This window comes from Antedon bifida, chromosome 8, assembly GCF_963402885.1.
Source record: "Antedon bifida chromosome 8, ecAntBifi1.1, whole genome shotgun sequence".
NCBI lineage: Eukaryota > Metazoa > Echinodermata > Crinoidea > Comatulida > Antedonidae > Antedon > Antedon bifida.
In genome coordinates, this window is record NC_136233.1 from 20643958 (window position 1) to 20670048 (window position 26091).

The 26091-nt window shown below is 32.3% G+C and overlaps 2 protein-coding genes across 2 annotated transcripts in view; one reads left to right on the forward strand and one right to left on the reverse strand.

Annotated features, from left to right (window-relative positions):
* LOC144849760 (uncharacterized) overlaps window positions 1-26091 on the forward strand; it is an 82516-nt gene that overhangs the window by 6139 nt on the left and 50286 nt on the right. The window lies entirely within an intron of this gene.
* LOC144849750 (uncharacterized) overlaps window positions 1-26091 on the reverse strand; it is a 33061-nt gene that overhangs the window by 2076 nt on the left and 4894 nt on the right. Inside the window, exons 4-12 of the mRNA XM_078706782.1 lie at window positions 25681-25983; window positions 25053-25277; window positions 22904-22981; window positions 22381-22632; window positions 22042-22063; window positions 20721-20835; window positions 17273-17336; window positions 15359-15490; window positions 8647-8946 (exon numbers count right to left, since the gene is read on the reverse strand). Coding sequence (XP_078562908.1) covers window positions 8647-8946; window positions 15359-15490; window positions 17273-17336; window positions 20721-20835; window positions 22042-22063; window positions 22381-22632; window positions 22904-22981; window positions 25053-25277; window positions 25681-25983 — 1491 coding nt within the window. The remainder of the gene's footprint in view (window positions 1-8646; window positions 8947-15358; window positions 15491-17272; window positions 17337-20720; window positions 20836-22041; window positions 22064-22380; window positions 22633-22903; window positions 22982-25052; window positions 25278-25680; window positions 25984-26091) is intronic.

Consider the following 26091-nt stretch of genomic DNA (forward strand, 5'->3'; position numbering starts at 1 on the left):
GCATTATAAAGAGACACAGAAACATGTTAAGCAACTTGTTGCTCAGAAAATTACAGAAAAAAGTGTTAGCAAATCTATTGAAATTGCAAACAAAGGTGGTAAATCTTGTAAAGACTTTTGGAAAGTGCTAAAAGGCAGTACAAATAACAGTAAAAATATTCAATGTATTAAATCAAGAGACTCTGGTGAAAACATTGTCGAAAAAGGGAAAATAAATGAGGTTGTAAAAGATTACTAGGAAAATCTTGGCAAAGCCAATATGAATCTTAATGATTGCGGTACTTACCTTACAAGTCGTTTTGTTAATAATATTAGAAATCAAACAAAAACAAATTGTACATATGATAAAGATGTTGATGAAAATTGTTTGTATGATGTTAAGATAGATTATGATATTGTAAAAGAATGGCAAAGAATAATAAGTCACCAGGTCTAGATAATATAACAAATGAATTAATTAAGAATGGTGGCGACAAATTAATCAGATCTATATTAGACCTATTTTTACAAATTTTAAAACTAGAACAAATACCAAGCGAGTGGAGTATTAGTGTAATTGTTCCTATTTACAAAAAAGGGGATCGCAATGATCTCAATAATTATCGAGGGATATCGTTAACCTCTTGTATATCCAAAAATTTTAATAGGATAGTTGCCAAAAATATCTCTCTCTATCTTGAAGACAATGCTATTCTTTCGGAAGTCCAGGGAGGCTTTCGACCTTCGTATAGATGCGAAGATCATATCTTTGTTTTAAAGAGTATAGCAACTTGTCGCTTACAACAGGGTAAGCATACATACATGGCCTTCTTGGACTTCCGAAAAGCATTTGATAGTGTATGGAGAGACGGCTTAATGAAATCAATTTGGAATACAGAAATAAGAGGAAAGGTATGGAGGATGATTGATAAGCTTTATGCTAATGTTAAAGGTAAAGTCTCCTCTGGTATAATTGATACAGATATTTTTGATATTGATCAAGGAGTAAAACAAGGGTGCGTTTTATCACCTGTTCTATTTAGCATCTACATAAATGAGTTTACCAAAATGTTAAGAATAGATCCAAGGATATAGGTATTAGAGTAAATGATACATGGATGGGTAGCCTTTTTTGGGCTGATGATTAAAGAATGAATGAACTGGAAATGAAAAGAATGTTAGAACTTGCAGGAAATTTTGCTAAGGAATGGAAATTATGCTTTAATTTTGAAAAGTCAAATATACTGATAACTGGTAAACGTGTTGATAAAGTAAGACAATGGAAATTAGGTAATGGCTTTATATCTGAAACTGAATCATATAAATATCTCGGTGTACATATTTCTCGTAAATTAAATGACCATATACAAATTGAGAATGTTATAAAAAAAGGTCAAAGATTAATAGCGTACGTTAAATCAATTATCAGTAGCTTTGATAACTTTAACAGAGTATATTATGGGGATACTCTGTGGAGGTCGATAGTTCTCCCATCTATCAACTATGGTTGTTCAGTATGGTGCTCTTTAAGTAGAATAGATGTAGATAAACTAGAGCGTCTCCAGCTCCAAATGGCGCGTTATATCTTAAAAGCACCTTGAAATACACCTTGTGCCGCCTTATATGGAGAGCTTGGTTGGTCTCCAATTAACGAGATTCATAACGCTCTTCGTATGAAATACTTCCATAGGATTATAAAGATGGAAAACTATCGATGGCCAAAAATTATGTTTATTGGAATGCTACAACTTAATTGTGAATTTAAAGACTTAAGGTATAAGTTTCTATCTTGTATAAACGATATTCTCTTGAAGTGTAATTGTGAATCCAAAAATATTTTCACCACTCTCTCAAATTATAAAGAAGTCTACTTTCCAATTTCGAAATCTTCAGAAAACTTAACTCTATAATGATAGATGAATGGAGAATTGAATTACAAAATAAATCAAGTCTCCACATCTATGAAACATTAAAATCAAAACCTGGACTTGAAAACTACTTAATTGATAAAACTAATTTTGAAGGTGCTGCATTAAAATTTAAAGCTCGTTCAAATACTCTACCTTTGAATGATAAAACTGCAAATTGGAATATTGATAATAATAAAAAATGTAAATTATGCGGTACAAATTCGGACGAAGACATCCATCATTTCATCCTTAATTGTCCAGCTTTAAATAATATACGTAATCAGGAATTATTTAATTTATATGTGGATATGTATAGAAATGGCAGCAAAGATATGTTTGATACTTTTTATACTTCTCATGAAAATGACAAACTTAAATATATTTTGGGATACTCAGATAATTTAATTGATGAAGAGTGTGAAAATATTTTGGATAGTTTTTGTAAAAGATACCTAAAACAAGCATGGAAATTTCGAAATGATTCATTGAATTCCATGACTCAATAACTATGTTATCTACATTGCTACATTAAGTAAATTGAAAAAAGTGGGGGGGGGGGGGGGGGAGGGAAGGAGGGGGGTTGGTGGGTTTTTTCGTAATAAGCTGTGTTTATCAGTTTATTTTATTTAATACACTTTTACAATATCTTGTTTTGTATTCATTTGTGTAAAGTAATGATCTACTGTATGTATCGATGTAAATTGGGGTGTGGGAGGGGGGTCGGGGTTGGGTAGGATAGGGGTTGATAGTTGCTTTTGCCTTTTTTTACTTTTCTGTTAATTGTTATATTTTATATTGTGAAGGATGCACCTTTGTGCTAAGTGTGCCACCGATCTAAAGGTGTAATTCCAAATAAATAAATAAATAATAATTTAATAATTGCACAAGCACCAACATTGGTGACAGGAAATGCTACTGAGGGCTAATTAGTTATCCGCTTGGTATACCAAGCGGATAACTCCTTCTTATTGTATGAGATCAATATTTTTTGGTTATCCGCAACTTAGTTGCGGATAACCCATGTGATTGTAAATATCTTTTTTTTCATCTTCATCTTCTTTGTTATTCTTCTTTCTTTCCCGGATTTTTGTGCGTCGCATATCCCCTATTGCTTGTGAATATATCTTTTGGATAACTTTGTCATTATATGGACATTTACCTGAAGTTGTGCACCTCCATATTTTTAATGACGTTAGAGTCGCGCAGCGTAAGTTACGCGCAATTTTATGAATTTCAATGATAGGTCATAGTTTATAAACCAAAAGTCATTTTGTATTGACACTTGGTAAAAATTTAAGTCATATCAAGGGCAAACTTTCTATGGATTAAAAATGACATGTTTCACAAGAAGTTACGCGCGCACGCGCATTTAAAATTTAAAAATGCGCAAAATTAATTTCTAATCAACTTTCTACGCTGATCATGACAATTTAAACATGTCAAAAATTCCCACGCGCGCGAAAAAAATTACGCGTAAGGTGCGCACGGAGCATGAAAATCATGTGTTTTTTTCTTGAATTATGATTTTACAGCCTTTCTTAGTCATTTTAAAAAAGATTTACATCATTTCAAATTAAAATGACGTCATACGAACACGTTGATTTAGACCATTTGCGCGCGCTTTAGTTGCAAAAGTGACAAAATTTTGTCAAAATTATGCCTATTTTGAATCTATTATAGCTCCTCAGGATCAACCGTTACCCCCAATTTTTTAAATTTAATATGTAAGCAGATATGTTGTAGATATGAATTCATGCAGAATCTTTACCCCTCGGATGTTATGACGTCATCGTATGGCCACACGAATGTAAAATATTGGATTTTTGACTGTTTCGTTATTGCTCATTACATTAAATAGAGCGCATCTCGCTTATACGTATTCCATTTCCTCATATATTTTAATACTGTCTAGGTCAATCAGCTATCTTTCGCATGAGTTAAAAATATTTTAATTTTTATGACGTCATCATGTCTAAAAATGTAAATAACGTGGGTCACCTATTTTCATCTTTACAGTAAATTTCAATCTGTTATAACTCGTCAGAATAAAAAGTGATAATCATGATTAAAACGTTTTCTGGAAGCTATTGATTGTAGATACAAATTCATGTGAATATTTTGCCAAACAGATGTTGTGAAGTCATCATATGGCCAGTTGAATTCAAAAAGTCATATTTTCATCTCTTGCGTAAAAGTTCATTGCATTTAAACGAGAGCGCATCTCACTTTTACGTGCTCAAAATTCTTCAAATTTGTATTAATGTAATTATTTAGATAATTATCTTCAAAAATTGTTATCTTTATATGTCAATTTGATGACGTCATCTTGTTAATAATTGGATTTAAAAGATGGGTCTCGAAATTTCGTCTATGCTGCACTGTATATAACATACAATGTATTCTGTAAATACTGTAATATGCTGTATGCTACAAAATAGGTACAATTCAGCACTGTAAACATATTTAATTCATGTCATAAGATGGTATAATAATTGTCGGCGTTCATATATTTTAAACGTATGTGCATGTTGCGTTTGCGCGGATAACCCGAACTCGTCAAAGTGACGAGTTCAAATCTAGTTTTCTGTATTATTCTTCTTTCCTTCCTTCCTTTTTGTGAGTCGTGTTTCTCTAAAATGTGTAAACATAACATTTCATAACTTTGACAACATATGGGCATTTACGTGAAGTTGTGCACCTCCTATTTTTGAATGACGTCATAGTTGCGCAACGTGACTTACGCGCAATTTTATGAATTTCAATGATTGATCATAGATTAAAAACCAAAAGTCATTTAGTATTGACACTTTGACAAAATTTAAGTCATATCAGGGGCAAACTTTCTACGGATTAAAAATGACATGTTTCACAAGAAGTTACGCGCGCACGCGCATTTAAAATTTCAAAATGCGCAAAATTAATTTCTAATCAACTTTTTACGCGTTTCTTGTCATTTTGAGCATGTCAAAAATTCCCACGGGCGCGCAATTTTTTACACAATTTTTTTTTGAAAACAATTTAGACCTTTTTCAGTTTAAATAACGCCATACGAACACGTTGAATTAGACAATTCGTGCGCGTTTTTTATGAAAAAGCTTAAAAAATCGTCAAAATTATGTCTTTTTTTAAACAGTCATAGTTTCTAAAGTAAACCGTTAACCGTTTATTTTTATTACAAAATCTAGAAGTTGATGAGTTGTAGATATCGGATCATGGATCAATAAGGCTAAAAAAACATTGTGACGTCATCGTATGGCCACACGAATGTAAAATATAGGATTTTTGTCTCTTTCGTTATTGCTCATCACATTCAATGGAGCGCATCACGCTTATCTGTATTCCTTTTTCTCCTACATTTATATATTGTGTAGGTCAATCAACTTTCTTTAGCATGAGATAAAAATATTTTAATTTTTATGACGTTATCATGCCTAAAAATTTTAATTACGTGGGTCATTAATTTCATCTTTACAGTAAATTTTAATCTGTAATAGCTCGTAAGAATAAAATGTGATAATCACGATTAAAACGTTTTCTGGAAGCTATTGGATTGTAGATACGAATTCATGTAAACATTTTGCCAATCGGATGTTGTGACGTCATCATATGGCCAGTTGAATAAAAAAAGTTGTATTTTCATATTTTGCGTAATAGTTCATCACATTTAAAAGGGTGCGCATCTATATTTTACGTATTCAAATTTCTTCTACACGTTAATATGTTGTTCCTGAGATAATTTCCTTCTGAAATTGCTATCTAAGTGTTTCATTTTGATACCGTCGCCATGTTAAAAATTGGAATAAATGGCGGGTCCCGTAATTTCACCTATTCTACACTGTATGTAATATGTATACAGCTTATACTGTTTGCATGTATATACTATATGACACAAAATTGACAGAATTCAGCACTAACAGCATATCATATTCTTCAGTTCTTGTCATAATGCCATAAACTTTATCTGTGTGCAATATTCCAACGTATGACGTGCACGTGGCGTTTGTCGTGGTGCGGATAACTAACTCGTCAAAGTGACGAGTTTCATGTCTAGTTAAGTAATTAGCTCCTCCTACTGAGTTAGATACACAATTTAGCTTTGATGGAATCCGATTGGTTATTGAGTGTAGGTTTTAACTCTTTGATCCACAGCATCTCCTGAATTAGGCAATCAAACTTATTGTTACATTTAGATAAGACTCTAAATTATTCTGAGATATCACCAGTTATGCCATGTTGTAATGCGTTTGCATGTGTAACCGACATAGTTTGTTTCACACATATTACTAACAATATTAAATAGTTGCGTCTCCTTTTCTAAGAGAGGATTGAAATGCTTAATTGGTCTACCTCTAGACTTAGGTTGTGTCTTACTTACGGGTATAAACTTAGATGTGTAATATACTACCGAAGGAAGTAGCATCTACACTAACACCACAAGGCTCGAGGTTGGCCTGTCTTTATGGTCTTCCCAAGATGCACAAAGAAAATCTATTACGCCAATACTTTCAGCCACTGGCACATACAATTTTAAATTAGCACAATGGTTAGATGAGCTAAAAGCTAAAACCATTAGCCAGCAACGAATACTCTATACCAGACATTTTTGATTTTGCTAAAGAGTTTCTCTAATCACCAATGTTCCACTTGTTCAACATTCTTGTTATTAAGGCCCTTAAAAATGACTGGTTGACCAAAAATCAACTTTTCCAATATGATGGTGATCTATATGATAAGGTTCACCGCTTGGACCACTGATGGCAAATGTTTTCATGTGTTACATTGAAGATACCTTACAAGCAACAGGGAAAATGCCGCAGTTTTATCGTCGCTAAGTTGATGACACAATCGTATCCATGCCAAGCCAGGTTTCAGCACAGAATTTTTTAAACATTTTGAACAATTCACACGATGCCGTTGTTTTTATAATGGAAATTGCTAGAGATAACTCAATTAATTTTTTAGGTATGACTATCTCAAAAAACGATTTATCTCTTGAAACCAAAGTATATAAGAAATCCACTAATAAAGGCTTATTATTACATTATGATAGCCATGTGGATATCAAACATAAACGTAATCTAATTCACACAATGCTTAATGCCTACAAATTGTCATCTACGCATGACATTTTCTATCAGAGGTTGATAATGTAACAAAAGTTGAATAATATTGTTAAGATTTTCATGCAATCCATTAATACTTGTGTGACTCCTAGCAATACTAATGAAGATAGGCTAACTGATGAATCTCCCCAGCCTATTAAGATTGTACTACCATACAAAGATCAAACTTGTTCTAACACGGTTACTAAACAATTTAAACAACTTAGTGCGAAGATTGAAAATGATATTTTACCAGTATTTACTAGTCGTAAGATAGGTGACACCTTAAAACCAAAAGAAATGAAACCCAGATTCATTAATTCACAATGCATTGTGTACAAATTTCAATGTGGTTTGTGTGATACAAACTATGTCGGTTACACTTGCCGACACCTTTACAAACATATTAATGAACATAACACAAGTATTATAGGCAATCACCTAAAACAACATGGCATAACTGGTAATAATAAGAAGAATTTAGAGTCTTATCTAAATGTAACAATAAGTTTGAATAAACAATCGGATTCCATCAAAGCTAAAATGGTTCTAACTCAGTAGGAGGAGCTAATTACTTAATTAGCCCTCAGTAGCATTTCCTGTCACCAACTTTGGTGCTTGCGCACATAATTATTATTGTTTTGTATTCACTTGATCTTGAAAATGGTTTTTTGGTACCGAAACGTCGATCTCTCTTTTTGTCAATAAATTTTATATTGAAAACATTAAATGATACCAAAAAAACATATCTCTGTTGGTATAGAACCTTTTGTATGTAAAATTAGGCAAAAAAGTAAAATCAAAGGCATTCAACTTCCACATCCCAATTATGATAAAGTGAAGTAATAATATCTGTCTTTGTTGATGACACAACCATATTCGTTGAATCTGAAAATTCTTTTGAGCATACTATTGATGTCATCCTTTTTTAAGTTTCTGGAGTTGTAAATAATTATCGAAAAGGTGAAGCAATCTGAATTGGCAACTCAGATACAACAAGTTGTAATTGAAAATGTTCAATGGAAATTTGAACTAGATATTAAAATAATGTTAGAAATCCTGGGAGTTTTCCTCTTGAAAAAATAAAGTGTAATTGGGACAATAAAATTAAGGAAATTGATGCCTACATAAAAGTTTGGAAAGGAAGGATGCATGGTACAAATTTAGAAAGTATGTATATTCAGAGTTGAAATTTAGAGGTGAAATTTAGGTAAACACTAACAGATGATAAAAAAATATCTCTGTACAACTCATATTGACAATAAGGAAACTGGATATCATGTGGCATACATGTCCTCTCATAAATTACACTTACGTTAACATCTACATCTATATGCGTCAAAATAAAACTTACAATAATTTAATTGCATCTTACAAACAAATAAATTCTATGGAAATAAAAGCCTACAATTAGCGGATTAAAGCATTGCAGCCTTTCCTATGGAAGGACAGCGTCAGGCTGAACAGTGCCCACATATTTCCCTAAAGGATTGGCTCGGTTTATGAACAGAGTCTTAAACGGCACTATTTTAGTTGGGTCAAAATATGAAAATAAGGCTTAACTCCAAAATATTGCACTCTTTTTTAAAATTCCATATGGTCATCTTTTAAGCCACATATTTTTTTTGGAATTGTGAATAAAATATACAAATTACCTCTCTCAACTGTTAGCTGTGTAGCACCTTTAAGTATCTGTTTTCCATTCGTCACTTCACATTGATACATCCCAGCATCTTTAAGTTTAACATTCTTTATCTTCAAAGACAGAATGTTATTCTGGTATCTTACTTCAAATCTAGAATCTTTAGAACAATCCTCAATCTCTGTTGTGCCATCTTCCTTAATCTTCTTCCACTTGTAACCTGTTAATGGCATATCTGATGGTCCATATCTGCACTGCATTTCAAAATTACTTGTACTTTTTTCTGTTGAGTAATTTTGATTTATCTCAATCCCTAAAACCATAAAATATGAAAACAATATTTGTATACACAATTGTTTGAACTTCCTTATTACAAATGTTATTTTATCCATATTCCATGTTATTATATCCATTTTTGTTGCGGTATAAACAAAACACACGAAAAGCATACAAAAGCAACAAAATAGAAAAGATAATAGACAAAATTATACATTATGGCATACATAATAGAGAAATGACAAGGTAACTGTAAGATTGCAACATCAAAAATGCAGGCACAGTATTATGTTGATACAGAACCAATTGTGTCTTTTTTTGGAACAGAATTAATATTTTGCTTCCTGTGTGTTGTTATCTCAAACTTTCTACAAATAGTCCGGGAGCCCATGAAGATTTGTTCAGCATAGTACAAAAGGTCTGAGGCATAGAATATGTCAAGTAGGGTCCAGGGACCATCAAACGGCCTTTCTTAAGTTCCCGCCCCTGTACCAACTTAAGGGAGGGGCGCTCAAAATACCCCAAAATTTGATTTAATTAGCATAATCGAGTACATTTCATGAGGGCACCAGCATAGGCAGCGGCTGGAGACATTTTATTTTGTCGTTAATTTTTAATGTTTCCTGTTTTTGTAACAAATTTTTAGTGATTATTTTTTGTCTTTTGATGTCCGTACTGTTTGGTGAACATTTGTATTCCTGTCTAGTGATTTTGTCTTGTCAACGGTTTGCTTTAAGTGTATTTTTAATCTACCTGACTGCCCTAGGCATACAATCGCTTGCTCAGCGTGTGAGACACACCTGATCGCTCACTTGTTGCACCGCTCTACAGTACTAAGGAATTTTCCGCTAGCATTGTCCGGGCTAGGATACGCATTGAATTACAGAATGTGCTTGCCCAAATTCAGTTACAGCCGTGCTGCCCTATTTAAAATAAGAACCACGACATTAAATAAACCCCGCCAGTTGCTTGACGTGGAATGTTGGAAGAACATAAAGAATCTGAACATTGGCTTTACGCGCGGTTGTCGTGCAGGAAGAAACAAAATAAGGCGAATTAAACTTATCCTTACTCAGCGTACTGCATCTAAGATTAAATCTTGCCAACTTGATAGTGAATTTTTAATAATTTTGTTAATATTACCAATGAAGTCCGACCCCTTGTAAGGGAGAAACTCCCGGCCTTTTGTCCGGATCCTAACCCAGACCCAGTTGTCCAAAATAATGCACTTAAAAATATTAAGACCAAGAAAGCATCTGGCCCTGATGGTTTTTCTGCCAAATTAATTAAGGAATTTTCATATGAAATTGGCAAACCTTTGGCTGCAATCCTAAATCAGTCCTTTGGTAATGGTGTTGTCCCATCCCAATGGAAAAGGGCCATGGTTATCCCTATTCCTAAAACTAATCCTGCGACTTGGGATAAACTTAGACCAATTTCCCTCACTGACCACCTTGCAAAAATTGCAGAAAGTTTCATGTCTAAGTTGTTGTTTAATGACATGAATCCCAACCTTGACCACAACCAGTATGGTAATCGTAAAGGAATATCTACTAATCATTTTCTTGTTAAGCTTATGGATGTTCTCTATAGAAATGCTGATAAGAAACAAAGTGAAAGTACTGTAGTGGTTACTGATTTTAAAAAAGCTTTTGACTATGTTGACCACAATGTATTAATCTGTAAGTTGATTAAATTTCAAGTCCGTCCATCTGTAATTACATGGATTATGAGTTTTCTTAGTTATCGAACACAATGTGTTAGATATCTAGACAGCATTAGTTAATGGGAATACATTCATGGAGGTGTCCCTCAAGATACCAGCTTCCTTGCCATGGTTAATGATGTTGTTTACGATTAAAGCCAATTGACATATTTAAGTATGTTGATGATCCAAAAGCGAGCTTGTAAAATTATTCTAGCACTATAATCTAGCTCTTGATCAGTGTAACTTAATACAGTTAAAATGTTCGTCGTAATGAAATTTGTAGCAAATTTGTTGCCTCGTTAATTTCAAGACAAGATGAGTGTATTCCACTCAGTAGGTTTGAGTCTCATGGCAGAGACCTACGAAGCGCAAACAAACTTACTGTATACCCATACCTACACAAATCAGTTGACATGTACTTTATAATGTAATATTTGACTTGATAGTACATTATAAGTATTTGTAAACCAAAAAAATGGGTATATTGACCTTTGACCTGATTTTTGAAGGTTAAGATATGGTCATAAGGGTTCAAATTAATTTTTGATTAATTCCTGGCATAATTGTGTACATTTTGACACCAAGCTCAACCATATACCATATTTTGTTGCGAAGATACAATTTTTAGCATTATAAAATGAGGTCAATGACCTTTAACACCCCCCAAAAAAATGTTCCCCACCCCCTATCCTTCCTTACTTTTTTTTGGTATATCTGTATACCCATACCTACACAAATTCGTTGAAATCAGCTTCTTTGCAATTTTTTTGCAGATGTAATATTATTTTGGTTAATATATGGTTACTAGGAATGGAACTGCTACTTATTGATTTCAGCTTTTCCATTGTTTGATGATTTTGGTCTGTAGGCCTAAAGATCTTCTATCTATGTTCGTGTAGTGTCAACTTGGTGTTTTACTTCTTGGCTCCTTACATGATAGCGATGTTTTATGAATCTTCTGATTATTTTGTACTTTTTCTTTAGTTAGCTCCTCAAAAGCATTTTAGGCCTATTTGTTATTTTTCAACATGGCAAACGCGGATCTGGCCTTTTCTTTCACACCGGTAAAGGCATGAAATCCTGGTAGCGCGACACACATCTGATGTCAAAGTAACCGATCGTACATTGGTGGTGGTGCTGAATCTAGGGTTTTTCTTCCAACATCTAACCACACTGATACAGCACTGGGTGACTGCAATATCAGTACCTGATGCTCCTTTTCATCACTGATGTTCACTGCTCCTCAAAAATCTTCCTTTCTCCCCTCTAGTATTCTCAGAACCCATTATTACTCATCCTTCCTTATTCTAGCTATCGTAATATTGTCTCGGCCAACCCAACAAACATCATTCTGCAAAAAATGCTACTGTATATATATCTGTCGCATTCCTCCCATTTATTTTTGCTTCCTTTACTTCTTAAACTTAAATGATCACGGACATTAATTCTTTTACCACCAAGGTGTATTTGGTTTTTTTTCACATGTCATCTTTTTGCTACCAATAACACCATTCAATCCTGCCACAAGATCTTCATCTTTTTGGGATTCCATTTTCGTTCATTAATACTTTATACATTATTATTATTTTCAATATAAAATTTATTGACAAAAAGAGAAGATTGAAAATGATATTTTACCAGTATTTACTAGTTGTAAGATAGGTGACACCTTAAAACCGAAAGAAATTAAACCCAGAATCATTAATTCACAATGCATTGTGTACAAATTTCAATGTGGTTTGTGTGATACAAACTATGTCGGTTACACTTGCAACACCTTTACAAACACATTAATGAACATAACAAAAGTATTATAGGCGATCACCTTAAACAACAAGGCATAACTGGTGATATCTCAGAATACTTTAGAGTCTTATCTAAATGTAACAAAACATTTGATTGCCTAATTAAGGAGATGCTGTGGATCAAAGAGTTAAAACCTACACTCAATAAACAAATGGATTCCATCAAAGCTAAATTGTTTATCTAACTCAGTAGGATGAGCTAATTACTTAATTAGCCCTCAGTAGCATTTCCTGTCACCAACTTTGGTGCTTAGTGCACATAATTATTATTATTTTGTATTCACTTGATCTTGAAAATGGTTCTATGATGGTACCGAAACGTCGATCTCTCTTTTTGCCAATAAATTTTATATTGAAATTATATAGTAAACGTCTTATTATTATTATTAGTGGTTTTCTTAATAAGCGGAATAGGTAGGCCTACAGGTGATGGATCTTCAGTTGTCTCTAAATATAAACATTTTAGTATTGGTTTCACATTTTGTTCTCACGGTCTAGCAATTTCGCCACCCGGCCCTTTGCCACCCGGCCTTTTACCACTTGGCATTTAGCCACCCAGTCTTTTGCTAAAGGCTGCATGTGGCATATTGCCACCTTAGGGCTTTTGCTACCTTAGGCCTTTTGCCACCTAGGCCCTGCCACCCGGCCAATTTCCACTACCGGCCAATTTCCACTACCGACCATTTGACACCCGGCCTGTTGCTACCCGGCCATTTGCCACCCGGTCTGTGGCCACCACTCAGTTTCCACCCGGTCTGATGCCACCCGGCCTGTTGCAAACTGGCTTGATTGTGACAGTTAATATATAGGTCTATACTTTTCCCCGCTCTCAGTAGAATTGTTTGTGACTGGGGGAGCCAATTCATTAAACCTTCTGGGACCCACCTGTGACCAATAATGGTATACAAGATCGTGGGATTTTATAAAAATCTAATATCTCGATATAGAGATAATTAGGCCCTATATTCTCATCCAGTTGAAATGCTACTGATTAATGTTAATTAAACAGTTGTTTTTACGAATTGTTTTGTGACACAGTCAATTGAAGATTCTGTATATCATAGCATTTTGAAAATGTATACATTTATTTAGATAAATACAAATTAAGTGGTAAACAACGTGGGCTACTTTACAATATCGGAAAATAGCCCTAAAACTTTAAACATCTGGGTCTATACCATAGAAAAGCAATTTATTAATTAAAATGATTTACACATTTTAATCTTGAATTGAGACAACGCCGTTCATTTTAATTTAATTGCAGGCCTATTTAAGAAGTACAAATGACACTCTCAGATCAGGAGGCAAAAGGCTGGATGGCAAAAGGCCAGATGGCAAAAGGCCGGATGGCAAAAGGCTGGATAGCAAAAGGCTGGGTGGCAAAAGGCCGGATGGCAAAAGGCCGGGTGGCAAAAGGCCGGGTGGCAAAAGGCCGGATGGCAAAAGCCCAGGTGGCAAAAGCACAGGTGGCAAAAGACCGGGTGGAAATAGAAAGGTGGCGAAAGATCGGGTGGTGAAATGCTGAGTGGCTATAGGCCGGGTGGCAAAAGGCCGGGTGGCAAAAGGCCAGGTGGCAACGAGTCGGACCCAAGTACTCACTATGCTAATTAAAGTTCAGGTGGGACATACATTGACCTATGACCCTTTCTTAAGGGGTCATGGTACAGGATTTGGCACTTTACGTTTTCTCAGTTGATTAAACGTACTTATTGTACTTTCTAAGGTACTTGATCATGCTAATTATTAAAATGTTTATTACCACTAGATATGAGGAGTTGATACTTAAGAATGATAGATCTTTAATTAGACTCTAAAATAAACATTTTAGCATTGATTTCACATGTGTACTCATTATTTTAATTAAGTCCGGGTGGGACATACATTGACCTTTGACCCTTTCTTAAGGGGTCATGGTACAGGATTTGGCACTTTAGAATTACATTTTCTCAGTTGGGTAAACATACTTATTGTATTGTCAAAGGTTTCATCGATGTACTCGACCATGCTAATTAAAAGGCTAATTAGTGGCTTTCTTAAGCGGACTAGGTACAGAATGATGGATCTTCAATTAGATTCTAAAAATAAACATTTTAGCAGTGGTTTCATTTATGTACTCGATTATGCTAATTAATTTAAATTTGGGGTATTTTGAACGCCCCTCCCTAGAGTTGGTACGGGGGGAGGGGGGGAACTTAAGAACAGCCGTTTGATGGTCCCTGGACCCCACTTGACATATTTTATGCCTCAGACCTTTTGTACTCGCAATGCTAAACAAATCTTCATGGGCTCCCGATTAACAGTAACATATAGCTGTTGCTTCATACAAGACGGTACTATCGTGATCCGTGGATTAAAATCTCTTGTATTTTAAGTATGGAAATCAGGCAAGCCAAAGCCATTACACAATCAAAGAAAATTCTTAACGAACACCTTAGTAGGCTATTTGGTGCTTAAAGATGTATTGTCCCCCAAAATCATGAAAAATAAAGATTTTTAAAATCGGACTTTGAATAGGCCATTTTGCAGTTTTAATGAAGTTGTTCACTTCCATAAGAAAAAAACGGGGGAAAAAAATTATTTCACCTATAAAAAGACAAAATAAACAGTTAAATTACCCAAAAACTCATGGTCTTCCAGACAATTTGACCATTTTTTGCTTTAAATTACATTTTTCTCAGGTAAATAAATTTTTTTCAGACCCAATTTTTTGTGAGAGTGAATAACTATTATGTGACATTAAAATAACATATTCAACAAAAAAATTTAAAAAAATATTTTTTTAGGAGGACAATATATCTTTAATAGGTTTTCGACTCCAGTTCTACGACGTAGAAGAGGAGGATCCCATATGTATGTATGTATGTATGTATATTGGTCTTTTAAATTGAATAAAAAAAACCCAATTAGAAAATAATTTTATTTGAATTAAGACTTACAACAAACAGATAAATTGTTGACACCTGGATATTGCTGTCTACTGCCCTCTATACTGCAGTTGTACTTCCCTGAATCAGATCTCGCAGGATTTTTCAATGTTAGGCTGATTCTTCCTCTACCATTTGTAAACACTAAAAAGTAAATATGCATTTATTGCAGACACATCAATTTTATTTGTTATTTTTATAATAGACACCACATGTAATACCACAATTAATACGTATGTTGAAATTACAAAATACAATCAGCTCAGGAAGAGCCCACAAAAGACAAAAAAGTTTGGAAGCTATTATTATTAATACCACAAAAATTGTGTATAACTTCAGCTGAGTTTTTATCAGGTAGTAAAATATAAATTGAATTAGAAATATTTCGGAAATGAAATTTTTTTGTCTTTATATGCTATCATTTGTTGAAGATCACTTCCACATACTTTTCAACTATTCTAAAACCACATGTTTTAGGCCAGTTGGAGAATTTTTATTTTTTTTTTATTTTTGTATTTAAAATTGTACTATACACAATTTTATTATGAAATTTGTTCTATGTAACAAAAAAAAATCACAATAATCTACAAAAATGACCTGTGAGCTCTAGTTTTCAATATCATTATCTAGCTCATTCTCATTTGCAAAAACGTGTCTAAAATAGTTAATTTTCTGATGTTATAGTACCATAAAAAACCCAATAAACACTATTGGTAATCAAAACATTGCCAGGAAGGCAACTCTAAGATTGCTATTAAGACAACCCACTGACACTGGAAAGCTATATCTAATATTAATTAGTTTCATGCTTTCTAAAACAAAACAAGGATGGTGCGTAAAATAAATATTGTAACATTTGTTAGTCTTTGTTAAAAAAAAAGAAAATGGAGTCTATGACAAAATGAATATACTGTACACAACAGAATGATTGTATGAATTTTAAATTAAAAAATCCACATTAATCATTATTAAATTCTTACAAAAATTAAACAGGTACATTAATACACAAGTTATAATAATAACAATTTTGCCAAATGATATTCTTAACAAAATACTGAAGCACCTACACCATGACAGCCTATAATTAAAAGTCTATATTTTGGCAAACTAATCTGCTATGCTTTTAATAAGCAGTAAATTTGTTGTTTAATTGTTTATAAATAGATGTCAACAGTAGAGTTTCTTCTACACCCTAATTCAGCATAAGTGATAGGATTCAACAGAAATGACTTACTCTTGTGGAAATATTCTTCTATTCTATTTTCAGATAAATACTTTGATTTTATATATTTTGTATGGCTTCTCAATTAGGATAACAATTATTATACTCAAATCAAAATATAGACTACTAATCTAACATTTGATAGTATATTAATAACCATCAAACAAAAAATGAAAATTCATATTTATAGCATTTTTTGAAAAACTACAATATATAATTAAATGAGTTAGTGTTGTCACATAGCATTGTTTGCACAACACAGTATATATTCAAAAAATTGGCCATTCATTTGATGGATTTTTCAATGATTACATAAATGCTATACTTAGACTGTCAGGTATGGACAATTAATTGTAAAATTAAATTATATATATACTAATTGATTGGCTGATATTGTGTGAAAGTAACTTTTGTAAAATTCTAGGTGCATACACACAAAATGATGAATAGAATTTTGGTTTGAAAATAAAATGTTTCTCACTGTATTATAAATGCGCAGCAATGTGTAACAAAATGTTAAATATTATTAAAGTAAAACTGTGCATAGTATTTTGCAACATATACAGTAAGACAAAGTAACTATGTTTATTGATTGAGTTAAAGATCATACAATCAAAACAGGACATTCGAAAATTTTATAGTTAGAATTATTCTTTTCTATTAGAACCTTAATTAAATAAAGTATTAAAGATATCAAAAATTACCTTTTACCCTTTCATTTGATGTTCCTGGAGGTTCCACAAGTGTATTATTTTCATCATTACTTGTCTTTGAAAAAAATAAAATTGTATTGTGTTTTTTACTGTATTTCATAACAGTTTCATAAATTAATACCCTTTTCACATTAAACACCGTGAATAAACTCAAGAGAAACACCAGGTCTAAGATTCTCTGTAGCACTAGTGTTTCCATTTTTATCAATAGTGCAACAACAACAACAAAATGTTATTGTTTTTAAAGAATCAAATACATTTTCAGTGTAGGGTGACCTTCTGGCCCTAAACAACACAGGTATTAAAAGTCGGTGTCTTTTACATTATGTCCATTATCTTTGAATTGATTGAAATTTAAGGTTTTTTTTCAGCTGTTCAACCCCAAACTTTGGAGTAGATTGCTTTTTTTAATCCACAAGATTTGTTCAGCATGTGAAAGAGGTATAAGAAAAAAAAAACTAGATTTAATTCACCATGACGAATTATAGGTTATAAGCATTGATTTAAATAAAGATAATTGATTTTTTAAAAGATATATTAATAATAATAATAATAATAATATTTATTTCCACAAATAATAAAGCGAAATACAGAGTAGCATAATACTGTAAATATACAACTGATAATGAACATAAATAATATAATGCAAGAAAAGAAGTTGGTAAGTGGAAAAGGGACGCCACAGCAAGCAAGCTGAAATTATACAAATTATTACTCATTCTAATTTCGTTACTAATATTGTTCCATATTCTTGGCCCTTCATAAGATATTCCCCTTTGTCCCATGTTTGTGTTCTTTTTGATGATATACAAATTATTTTTGTTTCTCGTATCATGTACATGAATAGAGTCATATGTTTGAAAAAAAGAATGAAAATTTGATGGCAGTTGATTTTTATTGTATTTAAACATAAAAAGTGAAACACATTTTTTATATAGGTCATAAACGGTAAGGGAATTAGTTTTTATAAATAGTGGTAAAGATGGATGGTAGTAGTTTGTTTTACATATAATTCTTAAAGCCTTTTTTTGAAGTACATGGATACGTTTCATGTTTTTGGCATCAGTTTTTGGCATCATATTGATTGTGACATGATCCTTAATTATTTATAACATATGAAAGGTAAGATTTAGTATCGCAAATACAATACTGCACATCTGCAAATATCACTGCACATCGAGCCACTTGAATAAAAACAACCTGATCAAACTTCCCTCTGCATCTATGTCATAAACCACCCTTGTTACATAATAATAAAGATTTCATTATAAATCAGGCGTATAATTTATACACTAAGAAATAAAATTTAATAAACTATTAGGATATAAAAAAAAAATTGAATTTCGTTTCGTTTCCCAGGGTGAGCCTCGATCTCGGTACCTCGAGTGCTAGACGAGATCACAGACCACCGAGCCATATATACACACATGAATAAAAGTTGAAGGAAGATTCCTCCGTGTATTTAATATGCAGTTACCACTTTGGCGCAGACAGATTATTACATACCACAATGAATCATATTTTTTTACTATGATGAAATCTTTAAAAATTAAAAAAAAATATGCACTGTCAAAGTATATACTTCCAACGTTGATGATATATGAACATTTTAAAGAAGAAGGTTAATGTTAAGTTTGTTATTTCGGTCCAAGAAAATGTCATAGTTTGGTTTGATTGTCAAAATTATTACTTTTTTATTTCAAACTTTTTTTCTCTTATTTTCATAATAAATCATACATATGATACATAAACTTTAAGAAAATAAAAATGCAAAAAGGGGTTCCTGAGCTTTCTGACGATCTATAATAATTTTAAAATTTAACATATTTTTTACCATTTTGTTAACTTACAAGTGGGTAGCCTGTCACTTTTGACGTGCTCGTATAACATGGTTTAAAGTTGAAAAGCACAGTGCGTGTGCAAAAATCTGTGCACTCATCTTAAATTTGTAAACTCTAACAATTTTATTAAACATACTCTAATTTCATCAAAAGCAAATTTCGACAATTTTGAAAATTTCAAGTGTGCAAACGCATGCGTTATTGTGCTACGCACGTAATTGTATTGCCATATGATGAAATATGACCTGAAATTAATGCGTACCAAATTTGGTTTAATCAGGATACATTAGATGGTATTAGTTCGCTTCGCTCACGTATAATAAACACACAATGATTTATGTAGGACTCAACTAAAATTGACCCGACCTACATGTTGTGCTTTGCTCGCGTACCATCTAGGTCGTACCAACAGATGGTCCTCGAATATAGTCATTTCAGCATAAAAAAAAATGTTTTTTTTATGTATGTACCGCAGGACTATAATAAATTGTCGTTTACAGAAACAAATAAATAGACACAATGATTTATGCAGTCAACTAAAATTAGCACCCTGGGAATTACTTCCGGAAAAAGAAAGTTGTCACAAAATGAGTCCAAATTTTTGATTTGGACTCATTTAAACAAACCCAATTTGGTGTTTTAGGGTTGAGGGATGGGGAAGAGGATGGGTAATTTAAATATATTCTTTATCCACTCAGTAACGAAATATGTTTTCATGTTTTATAGGCCTATAAATAATATACCACTAAATACAGTACAACATTTGCGATTTAATACTTTGTTAACTGTCACTGTCATATTGTCGATTGAAATAGTAAAGTACATGTAACGATACACCACTAAGATGTTTATATTTGTAAATTATTATTACAAACGTTGAGAAGCAACTGTCAGTAATAAAGTTCATTTGTATATTATGTGTTTATATATCTAACAGTAGGGCCTACATACACTCACAGTAATAAAGTTTATTTGTATGTGTTTATATATCTACCCACACTCACACAGTTAGAAATTTGCGATTCAAATGGTGACCAAAAAATGGTTAATACGTATTTACAGTATTGTCAAAGTATTGCAATACTATATCTAAAAGTTTTAAGTTTATCCTCAAGGACCAATAAATTTACCTACTTGTGTTAAACCAAATATCGTATTATTGTGTGCGGGTATTTTTCAAGACGGATATCTATTAGACAGTGTATATCATGATCGGAAAACACCCCTATTTGGGGCAAATCGTTGAACCTAAATTCGTTTTAATTCCCAATAACTTATAATAAGCGATCAAATAATCGATTCCTGGCCATAAGGAAAATTCTCTAAAAAAAATGACGTAGCTAGATCAAATTGAAATAAATAAATAAAGATTCTGCCAAAATCAATAAGGTTATATGCATAAATAATGCATAAAAAAAAAAAATTGTCAATAGCTGCTGTCAATATCAATCTAAATGAACTTCATGAAACCACACCAAAACACAAATGATTATTGTACTTTATCTCTGCAACCTCAATCAACAATCAATATCTCAACTTAATTATTTCAATTTCAGAAAAGCAAGATTGTTAAATAAATCACAAATATTATAGCCAACCTGTGACTTTTGTCGGGAGACAGTTTTTGCATCCATTACAGGGATCTCTGTACTATCAGGGCCTTGTTCTTCATTCACCACCATCTGATACTCTTCACCACTTCTATTACCATTGCTGTAGGGAACACAATACAAAATAATAATATTCAACTACAACAATAAGAACCTCTGCACCATCGGGACCTTTTTTTCATTGACTAGTTTTATCAGATACTATTCAAAATAATATTCAACTATTTCAACAAATCAATTGTTTGAATATGATGACTTCTTCAAATTAAAAAAAAAGTTCATATGTCTAAAGGATAATTGTTTGAGTAATAACATATTAAAAATTGGAAGAAAATGTTTACGCGATATGTGCTCTATTGAATGTGACGAACTGTGTCAAAAGAGAAAACATTTTAAAAATTGAGATGGCCATATGATGACGTCATAACATACTTAAGGTCTAAATTTCAAATGAATTTCTACAACTCATTAGCTTTTATAATAAGTTAAAAAATATGGGATAACGAGCCTTTTCATTATAAAAGTTTAACATGCATGTGTGTCATTATTTTACATTCATAAGAAATGAAAGGAATTTATCATAAAAGGTATAATTATAACAAAATATTTTTTGAAAAATGTGAAATGCTTAAAATGTCCTGAAACGTGCTCTAATTTGATTAGAAATCGATTTTTTGCATTTTTAACTTTCAAAGCGTGTGTACGCGAAAAAACCCAATGTTAAAAATGTTGCTGATGATACAGGAAGATGACCCTTGACATGAAACATACCTGTGTCCAAGTTTCATTTGAAAAAGGCAGTTAGAGTTGAATTTATAGCCAATTTCAGAAAATCGCGCATAACACTACGCGACCATATTTTCATTAAACCAAAGTCAGGTGCACAACTATTTTTGAGATCTGCGACGAACAAAAAATGATGATGAAAATAAAAATTTTGACAATAACAATATACGGTACACCACGTATATTAGTTCTGAAAAGAACTGTTGAGTTTCTCGACGTTTCGATCAATATGCTTTGATCGAACAATATAATAACAATATAGAGCGATAGCCTAATTATCTTTCATTGACCATTATTTGATATCCTCTTCACAACTTTTACCACCATCAGTGTATGGTAAACACAATAAAATATACTCATATACTGCAACATTTAAAGCAACTAAACGCTAATACGTGCAATACTGTATGTGCATTCAACTTAAAATCAGATTTATTTATGAATTGCAACATAGGTTTTCGTACTAAAACTAAATTTTAATAAAAATACAGTAATGTAATTTTACATAAGTAACTAAACTTACCTGCTTCCATGTTTCTTTTTATCTTTATTGGAAAATAAAATGGAACAATAAAATATTAAGTTATATACTATTTGAATTGATATTGTAATAGGCTACTGTACAGTCCCATTTTTAACAACATTCTTTGTTAAACTGTCCATGTTAATGGGTAGGTGAGTGATTGTAATGATGTAAGAGTTATCCTAAAAATGTGTATAAAAACTGTATAAATTGTATAATCTGTACATAAAACATCAAACTGAACATTGAAATTGAAGAAAAATTATTATACAGAAAAAAATGATTTGAAAACTATAATACTTAATAATAAATTTATACAAAATATGTAATATAACTTACATGATTTGCTACAGTATTCAATACAAAAGAAACCACAAAAGTAAAGACAGCAATAACAGACAAACTGACAGACTGTACTGAATTGCTGTTGATTTGAACCAAGCACCTTGTTGTCTTTCTTTATTTCAAAAGTCTTGAACCTTGCAATACTTGGACGGTATTTCCAACTCATCTCAACTGGTTCATCACCTTCAACTGTCATTGTATTAATATCTGTATTGCTCCACTCAATATTCTTGCAAAAAATAACATCTAAAAATAAAAATTATAACTTAATTTGTATAATAATATCCATACACCTTACTATTTTACATAAAAACACAAATTTACGAGAATCAAACATATTATACAGTGTTAATCAAATAGTATACCAAAATATTCTTCATAAAAATGTTAAACACTAATAAGTAAAGATATGTATTACATGAAAATACACTTTAAATGGCAATACTGTAGAATTTGTGAAATATTATTGAAATGAAACATAAAAAGTAATAATTCAGTAATAAGATGCTTTACTTACAACCAAGAAGCAGTAACCATAGGAACACAGCAACACAAATCACAACAATCACGATAATGTACAGTGTTCTTCCACCTGCTGGATATGGAACTTTACTGTGTTAAGACTTTACAAAAATAAAACATCAGTGTGCCAAATTCAGCGGTTTTGGAGGAGATACGTAAAATTATGCGACCAATTTAGTAGCATTAATATATAGATGTACAAAATTGTTATACAACAGTATTTGAATTGTGTTTGGTATGAAAATCGAAAAATAACAAATTAAATTATAACTAGATTTAATTCGTCAATATGACAAATTATAGGTTATTTGCATTTTTTGATTTAAATAAAGATAATTGATTTTTTAAAAGATATATTGATTTTGTCATGATCTTTAATTATTTAAAATATATGAAAGATAGGATCTTGACGCAATGTTCCCACCGGTGGGTGCTGGCGCTGTACACGACTAAAGCTTTTATGAAACACACTCAATACTTTCGTAGTGGAAAATCAGGTAATGACCTAAAATGCCCCAGATATGTATGTTGTAGCCAACATTTTGACATTGTATCGCATGGAACACCTTAGAATGGTTTCAAGAGGGTTGGAAACGCTGAAAAACATACGAAACAGTATATATGTGAGCCAAAATGTGAATTTTATGATTTTATTTAAAAGACATGTGACGTCACAAAGAACGACATCTTCGGCATGTCTTTGGAAGCTTCGGAAATGTGAAACTTGAAATTATTGTGTGTGGGTATAAATTACATAGGCTAATTTGCCTCTTGTGACCCACAGTCAGTTATGCTTCGAAGCCCAGAATGGTATTAAAGTCCTTTTTTGACCAATACTTGTCCAATTTTCCTTCAAAAACGTTTACAGATGGCGCGTTTACTAAGTCATATGGCAATGCGTTCCAGTGATTTATTATTCTTAAGCTAAAAAGTGTTTTCTCAGTTCCAAACCCTTCTTCATTATAGGCTTATTGAAATTCAGATTATGTCCATGGGTAATGCTATCCGTATGTAAGACAAAAAATATTGAAGAACTTAATATCGACTTTTCCTGTAAGAATTTTGTACATTTCAATTAGGGCTCCTCTTAACCTTCTAGTGGATAGAGATTTAATTGTTGAAGCCTCAATTCATATGGTAGATTTTTGATACTATGTACAAGCTTGGTGGCTCTTCGTTGTACCTTTTCCAACATTTGGATATCTTTCTTATAGTATGGGCACAATGCCTGCACACAATATTCCAAATGAGGTCTAATATAGGATCTAAATAAAATGTGAAATGATTCGCAATCAATGAATTCAAAGGTTCTTCTAATAATGCGTAGGTGATTGCTTTCATAGCTGCTTTTGTACATTGGGTGGAAACTTTACCGTCGTCTGAAATCCAGACTCCAAGATCTTTTTCTTCCTTTTCTTAAGTTAACTCATCTTCACTCAGCCAATAATCAATTTTAGGATTCGAACATCCCATATTTAGGCCCTTGCATTTAATTGTCTACATTAAATATTGAAAGTATTGGGATGATCGGAAATGTCACCTAAACAAAGTTCAAAGTTCAAGAAAAGACGTCAACCCTGTTCTGATTGGTCTGTTAAAATACTTACGTAAAATATATGTTTTATTCATTCCTATACAAAGTAAAATTGGATCAACGAGCTGGATGACTCAGTGGGCTTGTATTGAGGCTATGGCCCTGGGGGTTGCAGGATCGATTCTCTACTTGACAATTTTTTAAAATATTTTTTTCAGTTTGAGAGAGATTATTTAGAGGGTTACTGTAGGTTTTTAATATTTAGGAAGAGTTTCTTTATTTATGTTTTTCATTAAGACAAGTTCATAGTTGATAAAACTAAGCCGTCAGACAGATAGATACACTATCAGACTAAACAATGATGCCACATACATGACCAATGTGAGTACAGACACTATCCCAACATTCACTTCCAACATCAAAATCAGTAGGTGAGAGGATGTATTCCCCGTATGGGTAATGCATTCTCTCACCACCAGAATCCGTCATCAACTAACAGTCATCCTCCAAGCACAGGAACATAGTTGAAAAGTGAATAAAATCTGATAAAATCAAAATCAGGCAAAAGGAGCGCGTATTAATGCTTAACGCAAAAATCTGGTACATTTACCTGTATTACAGTTTTCTAGTGATGTTGTTTCATTAAGTTTTTCATTCTCTGCATAACATGTGAGATTTGATTGACATATCTCATCAGTAATTTCTATAGTTGCTGTATTTTCTCCTTTTTCAACATCTTTTCCATCTTGTAATATCAATACTAATGATGGCTTGGGATAGCCCTCTGCTGTACAGGTTGCTAAACCATCTTTAGATGTAAAATTGACCGCAACATCTAAAAAAAAAGACTAAACTAATTAATTACCATTATTTATTAAAGATTCCGCAGTCCTTTCTTTCCTGAATACTTTTATCTCCAAATTCAGTCACTCCACAGTTGAGATAAAAAGTCCTATTACTGTTTTTGATATCTATATTTTTTTCCTGAATATTAATTTTTTTTATCAGTATTGTATATAATAATTTGATTATATTGGAATGTAAATAGTTCAAAAAAAATATTTTTGTATAATAATTGAAGGAATTACAGACTTATTGAGTTATAGTGTCTTTGGTTGCTTTTGTTTTTGATGACATGTTCTATATTTATTTTTGATTTGCCAACTAAATAAAAAAAAAATGAAGTTAATTTACAATTACTATACATAGATTAGTTATGTTATAAAACATTTACATACAATATACAATCAACTGTTTTCCTTCACTTGTTTTTGCATCGTCGCCTTTAAACTGATCACTTTCTGCTTTACATGTATAATTCCCTCCATCTTCTTTAGAAGCTAATTTAATCTTAATAACTGACTCTGTACTGTAATTTACAATCTCATATCTAGAAGGGTTGTTCGTGTTGACTGTCTGTCCATCTTTATACCAAGTATTGTGAGGAATAGGATAACCATCAGGCTTACTGCAGGTAAAGGTCACTGATTGACCTTTGTAGACAGTACTTGATGAGGCATCAAGAAGTGGTTGATCCAAGTCTGGGAAAAAAATGGAACAAAACATAAATCACTTTCAACATTATCAGTAGCCTGTAGCTGTAAGTAAATGATGGTGTAAACTTTCTTCATTGACATAAAAATAAGTGA